The sequence below is a fragment of the Dipodomys spectabilis genome, unplaced genomic scaffold, assembly GCF_019054845.1.
Source record: "Dipodomys spectabilis isolate Male_0828 unplaced genomic scaffold, ASM1905484v1 ptg000002l, whole genome shotgun sequence".
NCBI classification, from domain to species: Eukaryota; Metazoa; Chordata; class Mammalia; order Rodentia; family Heteromyidae; genus Dipodomys; species Dipodomys spectabilis.
The window spans coordinates 47008626-47029059 of record NW_024870679.1 but is presented as its reverse complement, the minus strand read 5'-3'; the positions used below and the strand labels follow the sequence as shown (position 1 = coordinate 47029059).

Sequence of the window (20434 nt, the reverse complement as noted above, 5' to 3'; positions counted from 1 at the left end):
CTGGGCCTAGGCGCTGTCCCTGAACTCTTCATCTCAAGGTGAGCGCTCAACCACTTGAGCCATAGTGCCACTTCCTGCACTCACATTTAATTGGCAAATGCTCAGTTCATCCACTAGAGCCATTCCTCCAATCGTTTAAGTTTTTCAAATAGGGTCAGTTTTTCAAATAGGCCAGTTTCTAACTTTGATTATCTTAATTGTGCTCCTGAGTAGCAGGATTACAGGTATCAATATCTAGGCCTGGATGTTTTTTATGATTCTTTAGAGAGAACCATCACTCAGTTGACTGCACTACATATAGTACCTTGTACCTCCATGTGACAAGCACCAACACACAGGTATACACCTACATTTTCTTGTACAGACATACTTTCATGTGTGTATTACATATTCAGGTCTGTTTATTCCACAGGCAGCCTACCAGATTCTCTGCTACACACCACAGGTCCAGGCCACTACCTGCCCCACCTACAGTCCTCTCAGAGGTCAGCCGGTGAGCGCCTAGGCCTCAGAACCAATGTGTCCATTGACTGATTGATGGAACCACCCATTAATCCAGAGACCAACCCTTGACTTATGACACCAGTTTCTCCCACAAATGCACTGGGCCCTTGAGGCTTATCTCAAGAATGTGGCAAAGTCATGGGGACAGGGCTGTGAGCTCCAAGACTGGTGCTGGGAGGTCATACAAGGAGAGCCATAGGGAAGCCATAGCTGTGGGGCTGAGCCAGTCACAGAAGGAGTGACGAGAGCCTTCTGCAGAAGATTGAACAGGTGTGGCAGGATGGAGGATGATGGTCAGTGCGAGGCACAAGAGTGGACTCCATAGACCAGTTGACACATAGGATGACCTCAGACCTGGAACAGCCCCTAGACCTGTGAGGGCCATTTCTACCTCCTGAGCAATCCAGTGACCTAGATGCCATCTGGTTATTGAGGTCCTAAGTGCCCCTACTTTTCCCCCCTACATTTGTCAGTAGTGTGGCTTGAGCTCTGGGCCTGGGAGCTGCCCCTCAGCTCTTCAACTCAAGGCTAGCACTCTACCACTTGAGCCACAGCACCACTTCTGGTTTTCTGGTGGTTTATTAGAGATATGTGTCTCATGGATTTTCCTGCCCAGGCTGGCTTTGAACTGTGATCCTCAGCTCTCAGTCTCCTGAGTAGCTAGGATTACAGGCATGAGCCACCTGCGCCTTGACTACTTTTCTTTTGAACAGTTGTGCTCAAGGGTCTTTGGAGTCTGCTGTGCACAGGATGATGACTTATTAGGCTAGTTGTACAGAAGTCCTTTGCAGAGCTCCTCGGAACCTGCCTGGGTGGATGCTGAGAGCCTCAGGGAATCTGTCAGATGAACTGCACAGAAGGCCCTTGGATATAGCTAATCTAAGGTTCCCATTTTACACAAGCATATTTGAAGAGAAGGCCCAGAGAGCAACATGTGTTCAAGGGTCTGAAGCAAGCAGTTGCAAAACAGTATATTTGTACTATTCCCAGATAGAGATCCCTGGCCAGTGTAGGGGGGCAGGAGGGCAGGGAGACAGATACCATCTTCCCTCTCTTAGAGATCTGCACCTGGCAGGCCTAGGAAAGCCAACCTTGCTGAATCCAGAGCTCCCCCTTCCCTATAGCTCTGCCCACTGCACCCTATCCATGGACAGGCCCCAGCCTCTAGCTGGCTGCAAGGCCTAAATGGGCTGGTGGTAGCATCAGCTGATCCTTCCTACAGCCCCAGCCTCACCTCAGCCTTCAGATGTAGTCACCAGCTGCCAGTGGACCATGCCCCCCACTTTCCTACTCTCTTGGCAGATATCCCCTTCTCTTTATCCTGGAACCCTCTGCCTCTTCTTGCCAGTTGCCCAAGAAGGCCCAGAAAGCATTGGGCTGGCCACTAGTGACTTTCCATCCACCCCATCTGATATGGTCCCTGTCACTTCCCTGTACCCATGTGTTCCCTTCCTGCCTCTCTCCAAGGACACTTGGTCATTCCTTGGGGTGAGAGTTGCTGGAATTTGAGTGGCACTCCCATGGCACTGAGGCTCTGGAGCTGCACACAGCAAGTGCATCTGCACCACACATATGGAGCTATAAATTGTTTTCACCTCAGTTGTGAGACTATAGATTCAGGACCACACTCCCCAGAGCCCCTGTTCAGTTAGGAGGGAACATTTCATGCAAGGTCTCTTGGGCTGCAAAATAGATGGGAAGATGTCAGGATGTCAATGTGGTGTGGACTAAGTAGGCCATGTCATCCAAGCTGTGATTTGTTTCTAGGACTCACTCTATGGCAAGCTGAAGCCTTTGGAGACAGATGTAGAGACAGGTTATTTACGGAGGGGTATTCTGAATGGAATTCCAGCACCACTGTCCCCTTGGGTCTCTCTAGTTACCAGGTCCTGACCTACAGAGACCCACCTACATTACTTCCAGGAGGGGAGGAAGCTGGAGGGCAGGACACAGGAAAACCAAATTAGGAAAAAAGTGAGCCTGGAAGAGAAGTTGGGAGGGCTGAAGTAAAGAGCTTCTGAGAGGACATCATTTCTTCCCTCACTTACACAAACTTAGGTCCCTGATTTTTTTTTTTTTTTTTTGGCCAGTCCTAGGGCTTGAGCTCAGGGCCTGGGCACTGTCTCTGAGCTTTTTTGCTCAAGGCTAGCACTCTACCACTTGAGCCATAGAACCACTTCCAGCGTTTTCTGTTTATATGGTACTGAGGAATTGAAGCCAGGGCTTCATGCATGCTAGGCAAGCACCACTAAGCCACATGCCACATTCCTAGCTCTAGCTTCCTGGGTTTTTTCCCCCGTTGGTCGTGGGGCTTGAACTCTGGGCCTAGGCACTGTCCCTCAGCTCTTTAGCTCAAGGCTAGAGTTCTACACTTAAGCCACACCACCACTTCTGGTTTTCTGGTGTTTAATTGGAGATAAGTGTCTCATGGACTTTGCTGCCCAGGCTGGCTTTGAATTGTGATCCTCTGATCTCAGCCTCCTACACTAGGATTGCAGACATGAGCCACCATTGCCCGGCTTGGTCCCTGTTGTTTTTTTTATGGCAGCAGCAAATGGTACCTGGGGTGATTTCTGCCTCACCATTTCCCTACATGGCATGGTTCAGTTATGAGGGAAGCACTGGAGGGCAATCGGACCGGGAACCCTCTGCTGTGCATGGAATTACTACAAACTGCACAGAGTGTGGGGAGCAGGGGGCAGCACCCTCAGCAAGCATAGCAAGGGCTCCGCAGTACTCAGGACACAGGATCTGAGCTTAGATATTTTCCTACTACTTTTAATCAAACACATGTGACTCTTGACAGTCTGCCTAGTGGCAGAAGCCAGAGAAGCCAGCAGCATGCTAGCATTTTCATGCTGAAGTGAAAAAAATCTGAGCAGCATGTCCAATTTCTTTCTTCCCCCGTTGACCTCATTAGAGACCCACACTGGGCCCAGGGCTGCCACCCTTAGATTGCCACCTGCTGCATGGGTTTGAGTTTTGGAGACACGGCGAAGTCGCAGGCTGTGCACTTCTTGAGCTCATCCATGGTACAGCCTTCCCAGAGCTCCATCAGGACTAGCCCTTTGCTGTTGCACACGTCGAACACAGCCTTCTCAGTGATGATGCGGTCCACACAGTTCTTCCCAGTCAGAGGCAGGGTGCATTTCTCCAGGATTTTGGGCTTGTTATCCTTCGAGCAGTGCTCCATGGTGACCACAACTCTGGTGGTCTCATTGGACACCAAATCCATGGCCCCACCCATTCCTTTCACCTTCTTCCCAGGTATCATCCAGTTGGCCAGGTCCCCGTATTTGGAAACCTGCATGGCACCCAGCATGGTCAGTTGCAGGTGGCCCCCTCGAATCATGGCAAAGGACTCATCGCTGCCAAAGAAACTGCCCCCGGGGAGCACAGTGACTGTCTGCTTGCCTGCATTGATGATATCGGGGTCCACCTCGTGTTTTAATGGGAACGGGCCCAAGCCCAGGAGTCCATTCTCACTGTGCAGAAAAACGGTTATGTCAGGGCTGATGAAGTTGCTGGCCAGCACGGGGATCCCGATGCCCAGGTTGGCATACATGCCATCCTCGAATTCCAGGGCTGCACGTTTGATGATCCGAGTTCTGATGTCATCTCCCTTTTTGGCTTTGGCATCATCTTTCTCACTTCGTGTGATTAAACGCTCGATTCTCTTCTCAAACTTCGGCCCCTTTATCACGCGATCTATATAAATGTTGGGAACGTGGACATCTTCTTTGGGAAAAGTGCCCACGTCCACGATCTCTTCCACCTCCACCACGGTGACATCCGCGGCCTTGCACATCGGCACATTGAAGTTCCGGGCACTCCCCCTGAAGACGACATTGCCAGAGCGGTCAGCCTTCCAGGCCTTTATTAGGGCAAAGTCGGCCCTGATGGCTTGCTCCAGGAGGTAGTGCCGGCCGTTGAAGGTCCGCACCTCTCTGGGCTGGCTCAGGGCGAGCCTGTGGCCGCCCGAGCCATAGAGCATGGGCGCACCTCCTTCCTGCACCAATGTCCCATACCCGGTGGGCGTGTAGAAGGCGGGCACACCGGCCCCAGCGGCGCGGATCCGCTCGGCCAGGGTGCCCTGCGGGGTCATCTCCAGTTCCAACTCGCCCGCCAGGTACATCTTCTCGCAGAGCGCGTTTTCCCCCAGGTAGGAACAGGTCACGCGCTTGACCTGCTTGGCGGCCAGCAGGAGCCCCAGGCCGAAGTCGTCCACGCCCACGTTGCTGCTGACCACCTTGAGGTTCTTCACGCGCGTCTTCAGCAGCCCCCCGATCAGGTTCTCGGGGATCCCGCACAGCCCGAAGCCCCCGAGCATGACGGTCGCCCCGTCCTTGATGTCCTTCACCGCCTCCACCGGGTCGGTGTAGATTTGGATGAGGGAGCGGGGGCTGGTAGAGAAGCAGCGCGAGGAGCCCCGGGACAGCGCCGGGCCCCAGCGGGCCGCCGGGACGGGCCGCCGGAGCGCCGCCGACGCCAGGAGCCGCAGCGCCGCCATCGTCCGTCCGTGCGCAGGGCGGGCGGTGGGCACTGGACGGGGAGAGCCCGCTGCGCCCGCGAGAGCGGCCCGGTCGGGCCGCGTCACAGAGCAGGGAGGGGCCGCGTCCCAGCGACGCCCAGGGGGAGCTGCGGGCCCGCCCACCGAGACCCGGGCTTCCCGGGACGCCGACCCACCCTCGGCTCTGACTGAGGCCAGGCTTGGACCACGGCCCTCCCACCTACACCATCCACAGTGGCCTGCATTAGACACCTGCAATAGCCCCACCTGTTACTAATGCACAGCCGCTCTAACGTTTTGCCTGGGCTCGCCCTGAATCGCGATCCTTCTGATTCAGATTCACAGGGTTCTCTTTAAAATCGGAGTCGGATCTTGTCACACACACCCACCCCATGGCTCCAAACACCCTGCCTAGGTCAGAGGCACCCTAAGTCAAAGAGTGACTTGTGTTAAGCCCCGATCTGCTCCTCTGTGTGGCCCTCTTGCTGAACCACAGACAGGCCAGTTTTATGCCCACCTTGGCGGCCTGGTATTAAAACAAAATGCCGCTGAAACACCTGTGTGTGAATGAGTGAGCGCCAGACTGAAGAGAAGGAAACAGGCATAGAAAGGGCAGTAACTGCCTGCCCCTGAGTCAGGGCACTGCAGAGCCAGGATTCTAACTCAGGCCCCTGGTATTCAGAGCCTCAGGGTGCAGCTCCTCCCCCTCTGGTCCTCCAGTGCAGAACCTCCCAGTGCCCAGGCTGCTGCGCAGGGACACAGAGGCGCCATTCCCTGGGAAGGGCCACAGGGACTGGAGCAGGTGGTGTGCAGTGGGGAGGAGGGGAGCAGCCCCTATCAGGACCTCCTATCAGGACCTCACCTCCACCCAAGGAGTCCTTTCAGTGCTTGCTCACAGCCAAGAGGCCGCTCTGCACAGTGCCAGAGCCTCTGCTGAAACCACCTCCCAGGAGTCCTGGGGCAGCTCCCAGCCAAGCCCTGGGCCTCACCATCCTCGGCTTCCACACAGAGGCGGAGTCCCAGGTCCTTGTCACGGTTCAGCAACCAGCGGTCACTGGCTGCCGTGATGTCCAGCACCAGCCAGCCCTCGTCCCCAGCTCGGAGCGTCTGAAGATCCAAAAAGAACAAGTCAGACTCCCTGTGGACATGAAAGAACAATTAACCGAGCATCAGGGGTTGGCACCAAGCCTCAATGTGTGTCTGGTTCTCCTGGGGACCGTTCCTGGGACCTCACCCTGCCCTGGTTTGGGCTAGGCCCTCGGGTACCATAAAGAATAAACAAAAACTAGCTACTGTACCCTTGTCCAGATGAGGAAACAGGCTCAGTGGCTCAGTGACCCATCCAAGTCCCTGAGCCAGAATGGGAGGGTGAGGACATCTGGCCAAGTATCTTTCCCATTTTTCCATTTCTGAGGCTGTTCTCCAAGGAGGCTCCCTTTCCTGGGATCCTCGCCTTCCCCCTACCCCCAATACCAGGGCCCATACAGGACACACTGCCAGACCCTGACCATGAGACCCTGAGGCAGGATGGCTGCTCAGGCAGAGAGAAGGCACCTGTTGAAGTGCGCCTGGACCACCTCGAACACGCTGACGTGGAGGGTCGTGTTGAGCAGGTGGGTGCTGGGCACCTTGTAAATCCGGAACTCAGCAGCTGTGACTGCTTCCCCAGCAGGAATCTGGGTCAGGTCAAAGAGGAACTCCTTCCAGTGAGGCTCCTGGGGACCCAGGCCTCGGTCTCTCTCCACTGGAAGACAAAGCGGGACCCAGCCAGTCACTAGCTGCCCACATGGCTTGGGCTTGAGTAGGGTCTCAGGCAGCCTATTGGGGCCAGCTTCCTCCTCTGCAAGCTGGCTTGTTCCAGGCTGTATTCGAGTATAGACAGTGCTCCATGAAGTCATGTAGTGAGAACTCCATGAGGGCTCAACAGGCCCTGAGCCCTAAACCCCACTTGTGAGCCTCCTGGAGTCCTCCATTGACTCAAAACCCACAGATGAGACAGCCGAAGGGGAGAAGGATACCAGAGAAAAGGACACAGCCATAGTGGGGGAATGCTTGGTGGAAGGCCCATAATTAGCTGCGTTTCAGGGGGGACAGGGGACACCCCAGAGCCAGACCTTGTGCCTAGAATGGGAGATGGGGAAGAGCTGAGCTGCCAGAGCTGAGCTGCATAAGGAGGCTGAGTGTGAATTTTCCTGTGTTCAGGGAGAGGGCAATCAGAGGGCCACTCAGCAGAGCAAGGCCATGAGTGGAGGAGCTGAGGATGGGAGGGAGAGCCATGTCACAGAGCTCAGAGCACCCAAGTTCCTTTTAGAGGTCAAGGGGAATGAGGAAGGAGCCAGGTGAGAAAGAACAGGAACACCAGGTAGGGGTGACAAGCTCCTGGAGAGGCCATCAAGGGCCAGGGAAGTCACAGGGTGGAGGAGGTGACATCTAAACTGGCCCTGAGGGCTGGGAAGGCATCCTGCTGGTGGAGGAGGCCCAGGGTTGCTCTGGAAAGAAAAGAGCTGATATGCACCGTGAGTGCACTGGGAATGCAGGGCTGGAGACAGGCTATGCCTCTGACCAGTGGGGAGCAGGGTGGTCTGAGAGGCAGACATGGAGGTGAGGATGAGGATGAAGGGCAGGCCGTGGATTCAAGTCAAGCTGGGGACCAGGCTGGGACAGGCCCAGCTGTCTGGGCAAAGGCCAGCGTTGTAGAATACACCCCATGTTTGCCCAGCTGCACGGAAATGCCTAGGATGGTATATTTAGGGCAGTGTTACTTTAGCCTCCTGTCACTTTCAAACACCAACAATCTGTGTTTCCAGATGGCAGGGGTGGGAACCACCAAACCTAACACTGAGATTTTAATTATATATATGGGTGTCTTTTAGAAACCATCTCTGACTACTGGCCTTAGTGACCACATGCCAGGTTTTAAAAAGCACCAGGCTGTGCTGCCAGGGGGATGTGGGAAGCACTTCCTGTCCTAGTGGTAGGGACTGGGTCCAGAGATGGACACATGCACACAGCTGTGCTGGGAGGGACCAGGGCACAGGCCTGCTGGGCAAAAGCAGGTGGGAAGTACTATCCCACTATCCCCACACCAGGGAGGAGAAGAAATGGAGGAGCAATATTCTGTAGTAGCCTACGGTGCTGGCCATGAAATATATGTCCGAGAGCCAGACTGCTGGGAGGCAGTGTGACAGATATGTAGTCCGTATTGCCCCCGCCCCAAGTAGAGCATTGAGGATAGGTTCTAGACCTTTTGTAGGTGATTTTCTTGCTGTGGAAATCTATACCTCTGACACTTTCACTGGGCTCAGGGACCTCACAGAGATTTCTTCTCTATGACTGTTAGAGTCCTGATTAGCAGGACAAAGTAGGCCCAGACTGCTGGCTGTCACAGTGTGTGGGACAGACCAAAAGTGGATTTCTCTGCATGTTCTTGTCCCTACCACTTCCAAAATATCATGGGCGTCTCCCCTAGGGTTCAGTGAAGATGACAGATATACTCTGGGGGCTCCTTGCCGGACCTGGGAACTGTAGGAACAATCCATAACTCTGTAGCTCGGTAGCCCCTCCTTTAGTGACTCCTGTGTCCTATACAAGCTGTCTTAACAATCTTGTTGTTCTAAATGTTGCAATATTGTAGTTTCTAAGTAACAAGAACAATAAATCTTGTTCAACAGAACTGGTCCCACTTCTAAACATCTTCTTCCTCTTATTCTTTTTCTTATCCTCCTGGCAGTATTGTAGTTTGAACTCAGGGCTTTGTCCTTGGCATTCTACTGAAACCAGGTCTCTAGCCCTTTTTGCTTTAGCTATTTCTAGATAGGAAATAGCTATTTCCTCATAGTTAGCCTTAATACATGATTCTTCTACCTATGTCTCCAGAGTAGCTGGGACCACAGGTGTGCCGCACATTCAGCTTTTTGATTCAGATAGGATCTGGCTGTTTTTGCCCAGGCTGATCTTAAACTGAGATCCTCTTTTTTGTTTTGTTTTGTTTTTGGGTCCAGTCGTGGGCCTGAACTCTGGGCCTGGGCACTGTCCCTCAGCTCTTCAGCTCAAGGCTAGCACTCTACCACTTGAGCCACAGCACCACTTCCGGCTTTGTTCTTTTTGCTTATGTGGTGCTGAGGAATCGAACCCAGGGCCTCATGCATGCAAGGCAAGCGCTCTACCACTGAGCCACCTTCCCAGCCCAACTGAGATCCTCTTAATTGCTTCATCCTGAGTACCTGGGATCATGGACATGAACGTCTTCCAGCTCTCCCATTTCCAAACTTTTGTGACACTGGTTAGTGCAATCAACCAAATGCCCAGGAACTCAAGCCTCAGAAGTTGCCTGCCATGGATGTTGCAGGCAATACTAGATATTGGGAGAGTTTTAGAAAAATGATGGCTTTGATCAAAACTGGATCAAAGTTTCTGGGCAGGAGGTAGCATTGTGCAGACATCACTGATACTGGATAATGGGAGTGCCTGACTGCCTGCTTACTTGTTTACTTGTTTACTTGCTCAGTTGCTCTCTCTCTCTCTCTCTCACCTTTGCTGGTCCTAGGGCCTGAATATAGAATCTGGACACTGTTCCTAAGCTTTTCTGCTCAAGGCTAGTGCTCTGCCACTTGAACCACAGCACCATATCCAGTCTTCCAGTGCTTAATTGGAGATAAAAATCTCATAGATTTTCCTGCCTGGGCTGGCTTTGAACCATGATCCTCAGATATCAGACTCCCAAATAGCTAGGATTACTGGTGTGAGTCACTGGTGCCTGGCAGAACTGTGGGTGCAGCTTTGTACTTGGTGTTGTAGAAGAGCATATTTGGGGGCCTGATTTTCCCCTGCAGTGGTTCTTGGTCAAGCTGTCTCTGTTTTAATCACATGTATAGCACTGAGAGGTCAGGTCTGGATAGAAGCTGGTTCTCTCTGTCACAGTTCTCACCCTTCCATCCTCTAAGTGCTTCCCCTGTGTGGCCTCATTATCTCTGTCTTTGAAGTGGGAATCCTGGTATCCTTTCTTCATAAGTCTATAGAATGGCAGAGATTGTGGAACAGGAAGGATGGCCATTCCTTAGGCTGACCTCTAGTTTCCTAGCTCAGTGGATATAAATGATGGGTTCCAAGCAGTCACAGGGAAGGCAGGGAAGGCAGGGAGGATGGAAGAGAGACCTTCAATTTCTTTTTTTCCTCGGGGTAGAGGGAAAGTCTTGGGGCTTTAACTCAGGGCCTGGGCACTATCCCTGCACTTATTTTGCTCAAGGTTAGTGCTCTACCACTTGAGCCATAGCTCCACTTTCATCTTTTTTGGTAGTTTCATGGAGATGAGAGTCTTACAAACTTTCCTTCCTGGACTAGCTTTGCACTGTGATCCTCTGATCTCAGCTTCCTGAGTAGCCAGGATTATAGGGCACTAGTGCCTTGCAAGTTTCATTTTTCTAAGCAGAATTTTGGAATGAGAAATATAAATATGTATGTAAATATATCATGTAAATATATTAGTTCAACTGAAAGGCATTTGAATGACTTCAAGATGCCTCTTTTTCACCTGCCTGACCTTAGTCTCAGCACTTAGCCTTCTGGGCTCAGTATTCCCATTTGCAAAAGGATCCTTAAGCATAGAGCCAAAAGAAGACTGTAAAGAGGTTGTTAGTGTCAGCCATACTTGGATATGTTCCAGCACATGGGGAGTGTTTCTTTTTTGGTGCATGCCCCATTCCCACTTTTCTTTTTTTCTTTTTTTTTTTTGTCGGTCGTGGGGCTTGAACTCTAGGCCTGGGCGCTGTCCCTCAGCTCTTCAGCTCAAGGCGAGTGCTCTACCACTTGAGCTACAGCGCCACTTCCCCCATTCCTACTTTTCTATAACAAGGTCTGGAATCTCCCAAAGATGCTAGGATTCGAACAAGCATTTCCTCAGCAGTGTTATGGCTGGACAGAACACACCAAATATGATCTATACCTTTTTGTTGTTGGTGGTGGTGGTCATAGGGCTTGAACTCAGAGCCTGGGTGCTGTTCCTGAGTTCTTTTGCTCAAGGTTAATGCTCTACTACTTTGAGCCAAAGCACTACTTCCAGTTTTCTGGTGGTTAATTGGAGATAAGAATCTAATGGACTTTACTGCCTGAGCTGTCTCCTGGGTAGCTAGAATTACAGGTGTGAGCCACCAGCACTGGGCATGATCTCCCCCCCCCCTTTTTTTTTTTTGCCAGTACTAGGGCTTAAACTCAGGGCCTGGGCACTGTCCCTGAGCTGCTTTTGCTCAAGGCTAACGCTCTACCACTTGAGCCACAGAGCTACTTCTGGGATTTTCTTTGTACGTGGTATTGAGGAATTGAACACAGGGCTTCACACATTCTAGGCAAGCACTCTACCACTAAGCCAAATTCCCAGCACATGATCTACATTTTTGTACACACATGGGAACAGAACCCTGGAGTCCTCACTCCTGTCTGGGACTAAGCCATTTTCACCACTGCATGATGCTGAAAACAGCACCAAAACAAATTGAGGTATGGCCCAAATCAAGACAGTCACCCACACACTCGGCCCAATGCCCACTTGCCTCCCACCATAGCTCCACTTTCAGGGTCCACATGGCAAATCTTGGGAAAGGCCTTAGGTCTGTGCAAAGTGACCTCTCAAAATTTCTCAGTGCAATTATGCTTCTGGCTGTGGGGTTGGGAGGTTCATCCCTGGGTCCCTGGCAGACTCAGAATGATCAGGATGTGTCCCCTGCTTGGCCACTGTCACTATTAGGCCATAGTGCACCTTAAAGCTTCCAGCTACACAGGAACTTTGATTGGTCAGCTCCATAGAGGCCTGAGGCTACAGAGACACAATGTGACCCCCAGAAAGCTCTAACCAGGGATGGAAAAGTTAACATTCTGAATAGCCTTACTGTGGCTTGAAAAAAAAAAATCATGAATCACCCTCAGCATCCCTTCTCTAACATCTGATAAAACCGCTCTGGTGTGCATGCTTCCAGAAAAGACCTACTGTAGGCAAGAGGTGGCCATACCACTGTCCTCATTCTGTCTGTTCACATCCGGGGCCCAGGCCCACCACTCACAGGCAGGACCTCCAGAAGTCAAACTCTGCATTCATTAGCCCAACACCAACAAAGCATTGGCTGTATCTGTTCCCTAGACAAAATCACTCACCCAGATGATCTAAATTTGTCTTGTTTCTGATCAAAAGAGAGGCTTCGAAAGCTACCCTTCCTTCTCCTTTTCCTCCTGTTCAGAGTGGTTGATGGGACAATTGGATCTTCTGAGCTGTCTAACCTATCTTGATTCCCTTTAAATCTTACCTCACCTCCCACAGGTCCTGAGAGGAACATAAGCTCAAGTCGGAGTCCCAGGCCCTTTTCAAGCTGGCCCAGCCTTGAGTCTGTCTGAGTGCTCTCTTGTGCCCTCTGTCTGCATCTACCTTCCCCCCAGAGTCCCCTTTTTGGAGCTATGCTGTCGTATAGCACTCCCTCTGCTTCTTCTAAAAACAAAAAACAAAAAACAACGAACGACTTCCCCTTAGTGCAGCTGAGGAGTCTCCATATTTCCTTTCCATCCCTCACAGGCCAGGAGGTTGGTCTGTCCCTCTCCCCTGGGCCAGAGTCCCTGGCTTAGCTGGTCTCTGACACACTCTTTAGAGAGAACATGTAGGATGAATGGGCTGCTCTCAGTAGTCTGCTCATCAAGCCCCTGTGTTCCAGGAGAGAGTCTGGGCACAACCTGTCCTTCCCTGGGGCTGCCTGTCCCAAGACACAGGCTCCACGTGGAGCCTCACCACTGGTCTGGGAGTGGCCCCCACATCACATCACAGCATCGCCATTGGAGGCCACACACGTTTTTATATTGCTGTGGGACTTAGTGCCTCTCCCACCTGACCCATGCAGGTGGGGACAGGCTTTCCAAGGACCTGGGAGGGGACAGGCTGAGCCTATCTGGCTAGTCTTGCTACTAACAAAGGCCAAGGGGCCCCAGTTCCACCTAAAACAAGACTCTGATCTCCTGAGTCCCTGCTAGCTGGAGGGAGAGCCAAGGGCCTGGCGACTGGGCAGCGAGCATCCTGAAGGCCTTTCTCCCACAGAAGCCCACTCTGCAGACAAGAGGCCCAGGTGCACTGTGAGGCATTTCTGGCCAGGCTCATTACTGACTTTCCTCAAGATCCCTTTTCCTAAGTGACTCTGCACACATAATTGCTGGTCCAGGCCTTAGATGGCTTCAGACTCTAAATTAAAAAGGGAACACCCACCCAGGCCACCACATCAAACCTGCCACAGCCAAAAATAGTCCCAGGGGATGTGAGCAAGAAGGATATGATTCCTCCTGTAGCAAAGTGGGAAAGAACTGAACTGTGGGAATTTTCCAGACAGAGAGTCATAGTGACACATCTCTTGCCTATAGAGAGGGGCTCCTGTGATGAGATGGACTTGATGAGTCTCCCCACCCCACGCTCACCTGTGGAGGAACCCCATCGGCAGGTAGGATGTGGACACATTCTTTGGTCAAAACTGAAAAGGCTTCAGGGCAACACTGCAGAGATGGGGAAACCGAGGCCCAATTGCTTTGGAAGTGAGTCTCATGAGAAGTTAGGGTCATGTAATGTGGACTTGGGGCCAATGTGAAATGAGTGGCCCTAGATTTTAGTAGTGGGTGATACTGGGGTGAGGAGGTACTTGTCAACTGGAGCCCCTCGAGTGCCAGCAGAAGACGCCTTCCTCCATGCAAGACCCTGTGTGACTCAGGATCCCAGTGGAGGGCTTGGGAGATGCTGTACCCACTGTGGGCATCACAAAGATGGGGGAGCACTCCTGCCCCACCTGACAGAGCTCAGACTCTGTCACCTGGCTCTGGAGCCCTTGGACCTCCTACTGCACTTGTCCATCACCTTTGCATTTGCCCTGAGCTCCTGCAGGAAGAATTTAGGAAACATGGAGGGGTGGGGTGCCATAAGGACTCAGATTTGGCCTCTACTTTTAGGTTGCTAAGTTTTCAAGGGCCAGGAGAAAGAGGAATTGTGTGAAAGATAGGCAGAAAGATAGGCAGAGTGAACTTGGGATTTTAAGAGATGTAAGCACCAAGGAATCTGCCTCCCTGGATAGAGGGACCCATCAGATTTCAGAAACTTTAGTCCAACTCTTACTTATTTTTGTCAGGACTGGGATTTGAACTCATTACTTTGTACTTCCTACGCAAGTGTTCTACTACCTAAACCACTCTCCCAGCTCCTTTGAAAGAGGGGTAGAGTTTTGACAAGCAGAAGTGAAGGTGAGTCAGAGCCTGGTGGCTCATGCCTGTAATCCTAGGTACTCAGGAGTCTGAGATCTGAGGATTGCAATTCAAAGCCAGTCTTGGCAGAAAACTCTGTGACACTCTTACCTCCAACTAATTACCAGAAAACTGGAAATAGAGCTCTGGCTCAAAGTGATAGAGCAGTAGTCTTGAGCGAAAGAGCTCAGGGACAGTGTCAAGGCTCTGAGTTCAAGCCTCATTAGCCACCAAAACCACCAACAACAAAAAAGGAATGAAGGTGAGGCTATTCTGGGCAGAGAGTACAAAGTGAGAAAAAGCACTGAGGAAGGATACAATATGAGTTCTATGTATTAAGTTACATGCAGCTGGCCACTGTGCACATCTGCTTTGTCCTACACAAGACTGGGTGGCATCTTCACTTTCTTTGTCATGGAGGTGTGGAAATAGAGGATCAGAGACTTGAAGCAACTACCCAAGACCTCAGGATTAAAACCCAGGTTCAATATATCCACAGAAGAATTTATTAAACTAAGGGGTTGGTTGTCCATTACACTGGGAGTGTGGCTCAGTGGCTCAGCTTGGGCAAGGAGCTGGGTTTGATTCCTAACACCATAAAAATATACACACACATACAAACAAACACAAATGTTCAGAGCAGCTTTATTCATAACCTCAAACTAGAAATGATCTCAATGCCCACTAGTAAGAACAAATTAGCCAGGTACTGGTAGCTCATGCCTGTAATCCTAGTTACTTAGGAGGCTGAGATCTGAGAATTGTGGTTCAAAACCAGCCAGGCAGAAAGTCTGTGAGACTTCTTTTTTTCCTGCCAGTCCTGGAGCTTGAACTCAGGGCCTGGGCACTGTCCCTGAGCTTCTTCTTTTTTTTTTTTTTTGTTGGTCATGGGGCTTGAACTCTGGGCTTGGGTGCTATCCCTGCACTCTTCAGCTCAAAGCGAGCACTCTACCACTTGAGCCACAGCACCACTTCTGCTTTTCTAATGGTTTTAATGGAGGTGTCATGGGCTTTTCTGCCCGGGCTGGCTTTGAACAATGATCCTCAGATCTCAGCCTCCTGAGTAGCTAGCATTACAGGCGTGAGCCACTGGTGCTCGGCTTCGGCTTTTTCTGGTTATATGGTACTGAGGAGTTGAACCCAGGGCTTCATGCATGCTAGGCAAGCACTCTACCACTAAACCACACTCTCAGCCCCCATGAGACTTATTTCCAATTAACCACCAGAAAAGTAGAGGTGGAGCTGTGGCTCAAAGTGGTAGAGCCCGGGGCTGGGAAGGTGGCTCAGTGGTAGAGTGATTGATTTGCATGCATGAGGCACTGGGTTCGATTCCTCATTAACACATAAGCAGAAGAAGCCGGAAGTGGCGTTGTGGCTTAAGTGGTAGAGTGCTAGTCTTGAACAAAAGAGCTTAGTGATAGCACCCAGCCCCTGAGTTCAAACAACATGTTGCCAATAGCAACAACAATCAATTCATAAAGCCAATTCATGATCTATATATGCAATGGAATACACTCAATTTTTAAAAATGTGCAGAAGCAACAATAACATGGATGAATTTCAAAATTTATGTTAAAAGACTAGACACAAGATTCTGCCCTTAACTGGGGAGTCGGTGGCTCATGACTATAATCCTAGCTACTCAGGAGGCTGAGATCTGAGGATCACAGTTCAAAGCCAGCCCCGGCAGGAAAGTCCATGAGACTCTTATCTCTAATAAACCACCAGAAAACCAGAAGTGGCGCTGTGGCTCAAGTGGTAGAGTGCTAGCCTTGAGTTGAAGAGCTGAGGACAGCGTCCAGGCCCAGAGTTCAAGCCCCACGACCGACAAAAAAAAAAAAAGAGAAACAAAAAGATTCTGCCCTTTATGATGCCTTTTATATAAAGCTTAACACAGGCCAAACCAAGCTGTGGTGATAGAAAAGCAGTCATGTGGTGGGCTAGCCAACAGGACTAGGGGTCCTAGCCCCCCATCAGTTTTTGTGTGGTTTGAGTTTTATGTATAAGCACAAGCAACATCTGTAAATCCCAAGACAGTAATGCATTTTCAAAACAAGATCATCAGTGCACAGCATGCATTCACATTCAGCCTGAATCAGCAGCACTTGCTGCATCTGATGATGAGCCATGCCTGGGGCTATGGGGAGAGGAGCTGCTGGTGCTGGGGACAAGCTCAGGATGTGCAGGTCAGGAGATGACCTGCTGTGTAGCCTTGGGAAAAACACCTACTCTGACATAGCATCAGTCAGGGTCTCAGGGCTGGAAATGTCAGAGCAAGAACCAGACCAGGCTAGAATTCCAGCCCCCACTTAGCCCACATCCTCCCAGAACCCAAAGCCTCAGCTCACCACCAGCCCTGTCCTCAGGAATCTGAGACCCCAGGACTAAATTAGCCAGGCTCAACAGAGGGTCAAGACAAAGGTGAAGATCCTGCCTTCACTTCTGTCTGCTAGCACTTTTGAAGCCTTGGTTTCAGTCTGGAGTCAGGGCACTTGCTTCTCCACTGATCGGGAGAAGGATGCAGGGAGCACATGAAGTTAGTCCTTCCTGCCTCCTTCTACCCTCAGGAAGGCTGGGCAGGTCTGGATGCCCAGGGGATGGGGCAGTGCTGTGAGCAGGGGCTGCTGATGTGGATGGAGCTAAGGGTCAGGGCCAGGAGGTGCCTCATTTTCCTGACACCATCCATGTAGCCTGGACAAAAAAGCAGAGGACCAGGGACAGGGATGAGCAGGATCTAAAGGCAGGCCCAGGAGTGAGGACCAGAGCTTAAGTGTTGTGCTCAGGACACAAGCTCAGCTTAGGAGCACAGGGAGATGAAGGACAAGACCCATCTGTTCCACACATTAACAGCCCCATTACTTCATTCTGATTGAGCAGTCCTGACAGTCATTAGTCTGGGATGGATGGACAGACGGGCCAGGCAGGGCCAGTGGTTCTCACCATTGCCTTGACTCCCAACATAGGCCTTGCAGAACATGCCAGGCTTCCTAAGGCACCTACTCCTCAGGAGGTCTAGGGAGAGGGGCCTATGGCTCTGGGCCTTCCAGGCTTCTTCAGCAGTTAGGGGCCTGGCTTCCCAGGGCCAGATGAGGCCCACAGGAAATGTGCAGCTGAAGGTCACAGGTGTGAGAAGCAGGTATAGTCATGACCACAGACACTCTGCGGTTTAGACCTCATGCTGGTTCTGGAGCCCTGATCTTCATTCAGGGTTGGTACATGTCTAACTCCTCACACACAGCCTGGGTAATTACCAATTAAAACTACTCTGGCCAAGGGAGTTGTACCAGTGCAAGGTGTCCATCAGAATAAAGAGGGCCCTTCTGAAGGTGCCGCCCACAGCTGCTGCCACAGAACAAAGGCCTGCTTATTAATCCCACAACATCCTAGGTCCACATACTCATGGAGCATGCAGAGCTAGTATGGGAAGAAATGGGATTTGGAATCCACAGCCCTGGATGTCACCTTGGATGCACTGTGTGGCCTGGGCTGGCCATGTCCCACTCTGAGCCCATGAAATGGAGCCAACAAAACAGTTTCACACACTGTTGCCAGAACTAGGTGAGGAATGGAAGGCGTGGAAGTTCAAATGGTAGTTGTTCTTACCAGTGGTGTACAAACACCTTTCCTTTCGGTTGGTTCCTAGAAACCATTTCTAGGTTCCTATGAGTGTAAAGCATGTGACAGTCATGGGACAAGTTCCCACCAAGACCCAGTCATCCTGGGAAGGATGGAGGGTGGGAGATAAAGGAGGAAATCTGAGAGCATTTTTGAGCAACTCCCTCCTCAGTTCTTCTTGATCCTGAGGCCCCAGTTGGCCTGTCCTAAGGATGGAACTACAGTCCCTGTTCCACATTTGATCTCCTTTACTCTAGTCCCTACCCTGCCCTCTAGGCAGGAAGGCAGCATCCAGATCTCACTGGGTACAGGCCAGACCCTGGCCCTGGGCTCTCAGTGCTGGTTAGCTATCTCGTTGGTTGTGAGCTCCCCAACCTCAAACCACCACCATCTCTGGGTTGGGACAGCAAAGGCTTAGCTGTCCAATTATTCCTGCCCCTTGGGAAACAAAGGGCTAAGGACCTACAAGTCCTGCTGCAGCTGGGTCCCTTGTGTTCCTCTGCCTTCATCCCCTAGGAAACTCCATCCCCAAAGCCTGGCCTGCCAACAGAAATGTCACCTCCTTGACACTGGGAGTAGAAACAGACAACCTGGGCCTTCCTGTGCTATTTCAGGGGTACACTGTCTGTCTGGGGCTTCCTGTCCTCACCTGTCATCCTCACCTGGGAGCTGGGGAGAGAAAGATGGCTGTTCCCAGGGCTGCTGGCAGGATAAGAACCTGCTCTGGGGAGAATGGCCCGTGGCCATGATAAGGGGGCCTCCCTCTCCCTTCTCTCAGCCACATTGCCTGGTCCCCAGACCCAGGCTGCTGTCCAGCCCAACCAGACCCCTGACTGTCACTAGACACAGACAGGAGGCAAACTGGATGGGGACCTGCCCCACAGTAACTATGCATGGCTGTAGATGACAGTGTTGAGAAAATAGCACTGAGACCTCAGGAGTAACTGGCTATTCAGTTTCTAGAAGGTTCCTCAGAAAAGAAGAACCAAGCTTTGTCTTGGAGGAAGAAGGTCCAGTCCTTCCCTTTGGTAACTTATAGGCCTGGGCACTCGCTCTAGGGCAGGCCAGCAGTGCCCAGGTACCATGATTCATGCAGACAATAGCCCACATTCCCTGCCCCAGGGAGCTGTCTGTCCTTCCTTCTCCAGCTCTCCCTGACAGCACCCCACCCACCCAGGGCTTCCTGCTGCACAGGCAGAGCCTGCTGTGGACTCGGGCATGTGGGGCAGCTCTGGTCACTCTGACGATGTGACCGCAGGTTTCCACGCTGACCTTTGTCCCTCTCCTCAGGCCTGCCCTTATCACGGTGTTTACTCATCCTTCTCCTCAGGACCCACTGCCTTCCTGGTGCCGCCCAGGTGGGCTCGAAACTCACCAGACTTTCTCGGGGCTATGTTTGGGGTCGGGGTGAATGCAGCCCCTTGGAAACCAGGACTTGGATTGCTATGGACCCCGAGGCTCAGGAAGCCCCGCGCCTGCCCCTTAGGCTTCCACCGCGGTTCTCAGGCCCCCGTGGTGCTGCCCGCTGCATCCTGACTCCCTCGGCTGCCCGAGTTCACCGCAGGGAGGTCGTGGTCAGCGCCCAGACGCCAGGGCCCGGGCGCCACCCCGGGCCGCACTCACCCATGTTGACGAAGCTCATGACCAGGTCGGCACGGCCCAGGCGCCGCTCGGGGGCCCCGCCGCCGTCGTCGTCGTCGTCGCCGGCCATGGCGTGGTAGAGGTCCAGCATGAAGAGCGGCGCGGACGCGGGCAGCCGCGCGGTGGCGGGGGGCGCGCGGGGCCGGGGCCGCCCGGGCAGCCCGAGCACCGCCAGGATCTCGCGCTGCATGTCGCGGCGCTCGCGCGCCCCCAGAGGACGCTGGGGGCAGCTGTGAGGGGGGCGCGGGCCGGGGCCGCCGCCCAGCGCGCACAGAGCCAGGCCCAGGAGCCACAGGGGCCCCGGGCGCGCGGCCATGGCGGGCCGGCCGAGGGCTCAGCGGTCGCGCATCCGCTCCACCGCGGCGCCCAGAACCCAGGGCCAGGGACGCCCCGACGGCGAGTTGGCCGCTGGGCTTTGCGGCGCGGGGGACAGGACGGGACGGGCGCGGGCTTCTTCCTCAGCGCGGTCCCCACAGCGTCCCGCGCCACGAGGGCTCCGCCACGGGCGGTCGACGCCACGAGGAGCGGGGGCCACTTCAGGCTTTCGGGGCTACCGGCTAATCCGTCTGTGGCCGCGGGTCTGCCAGTCCTACGGAGGCCGGGAGCCGCGCAGCTGGCAGGGGCAGCGGCCGAGCTCTGAGGGGATCCCGCGGCTCCGACCCGCGAGTGGCCGGTGCGCGTTCGGGGCCGTCTGTGCGGAGGGCGCGGTCGCCCTTGGCCCCGCCCCTTCCCCGAGGAACCAATGGGATCCCGGGGGCGTGGCCAGAGGGCGGTCCTACTCCGGTCTGTTCTGGGGCCTCGGCTGGCCTGACAGGTAGTTGCAATCCCGAGCGGAGTCTGGATGGTGGCGGGATGGACCTCCTCCCGGCCCGAGGAGGGGTCCGCAGCCTCGACGTTAGCGTCGGCAGGGTGGCC

The 20434-nt window shown here is 53.0% G+C and overlaps 2 protein-coding genes across 2 annotated transcripts in view; both read right to left on the bottom strand.

The window, feature by feature from the left end:
- The window catches only part of Bmp8a (bone morphogenetic protein 8a), a 28069-nt gene extending 8234 nt beyond the window's left edge, over positions 1-19835 (bottom strand). Inside the window, exons 1-3 of the mRNA XM_042680956.1 lie at positions 19502-19835; positions 6569-6758; positions 6004-6152 (exon numbers count right to left, since the gene is read on the bottom strand). Of these exons, the coding sequence (XP_042536890.1) occupies positions 6004-6152; positions 6569-6758; positions 19502-19835 (673 nt within the window). The remainder of the gene's footprint in view (positions 1-6003; positions 6153-6568; positions 6759-19501) is intronic.
- On the bottom strand, positions 3455-5014 carry LOC122108910 (succinyl-CoA:3-ketoacid coenzyme A transferase 2, mitochondrial-like). The gene has a single exon (XM_042680941.1). The coding sequence runs from the start codon at positions 5012-5014 to the stop codon at positions 3455-3457; it is 1560 nt and encodes a 519-aa protein (XP_042536875.1).
- Positions 19836-20434: the final 599 nt, after the last annotated feature.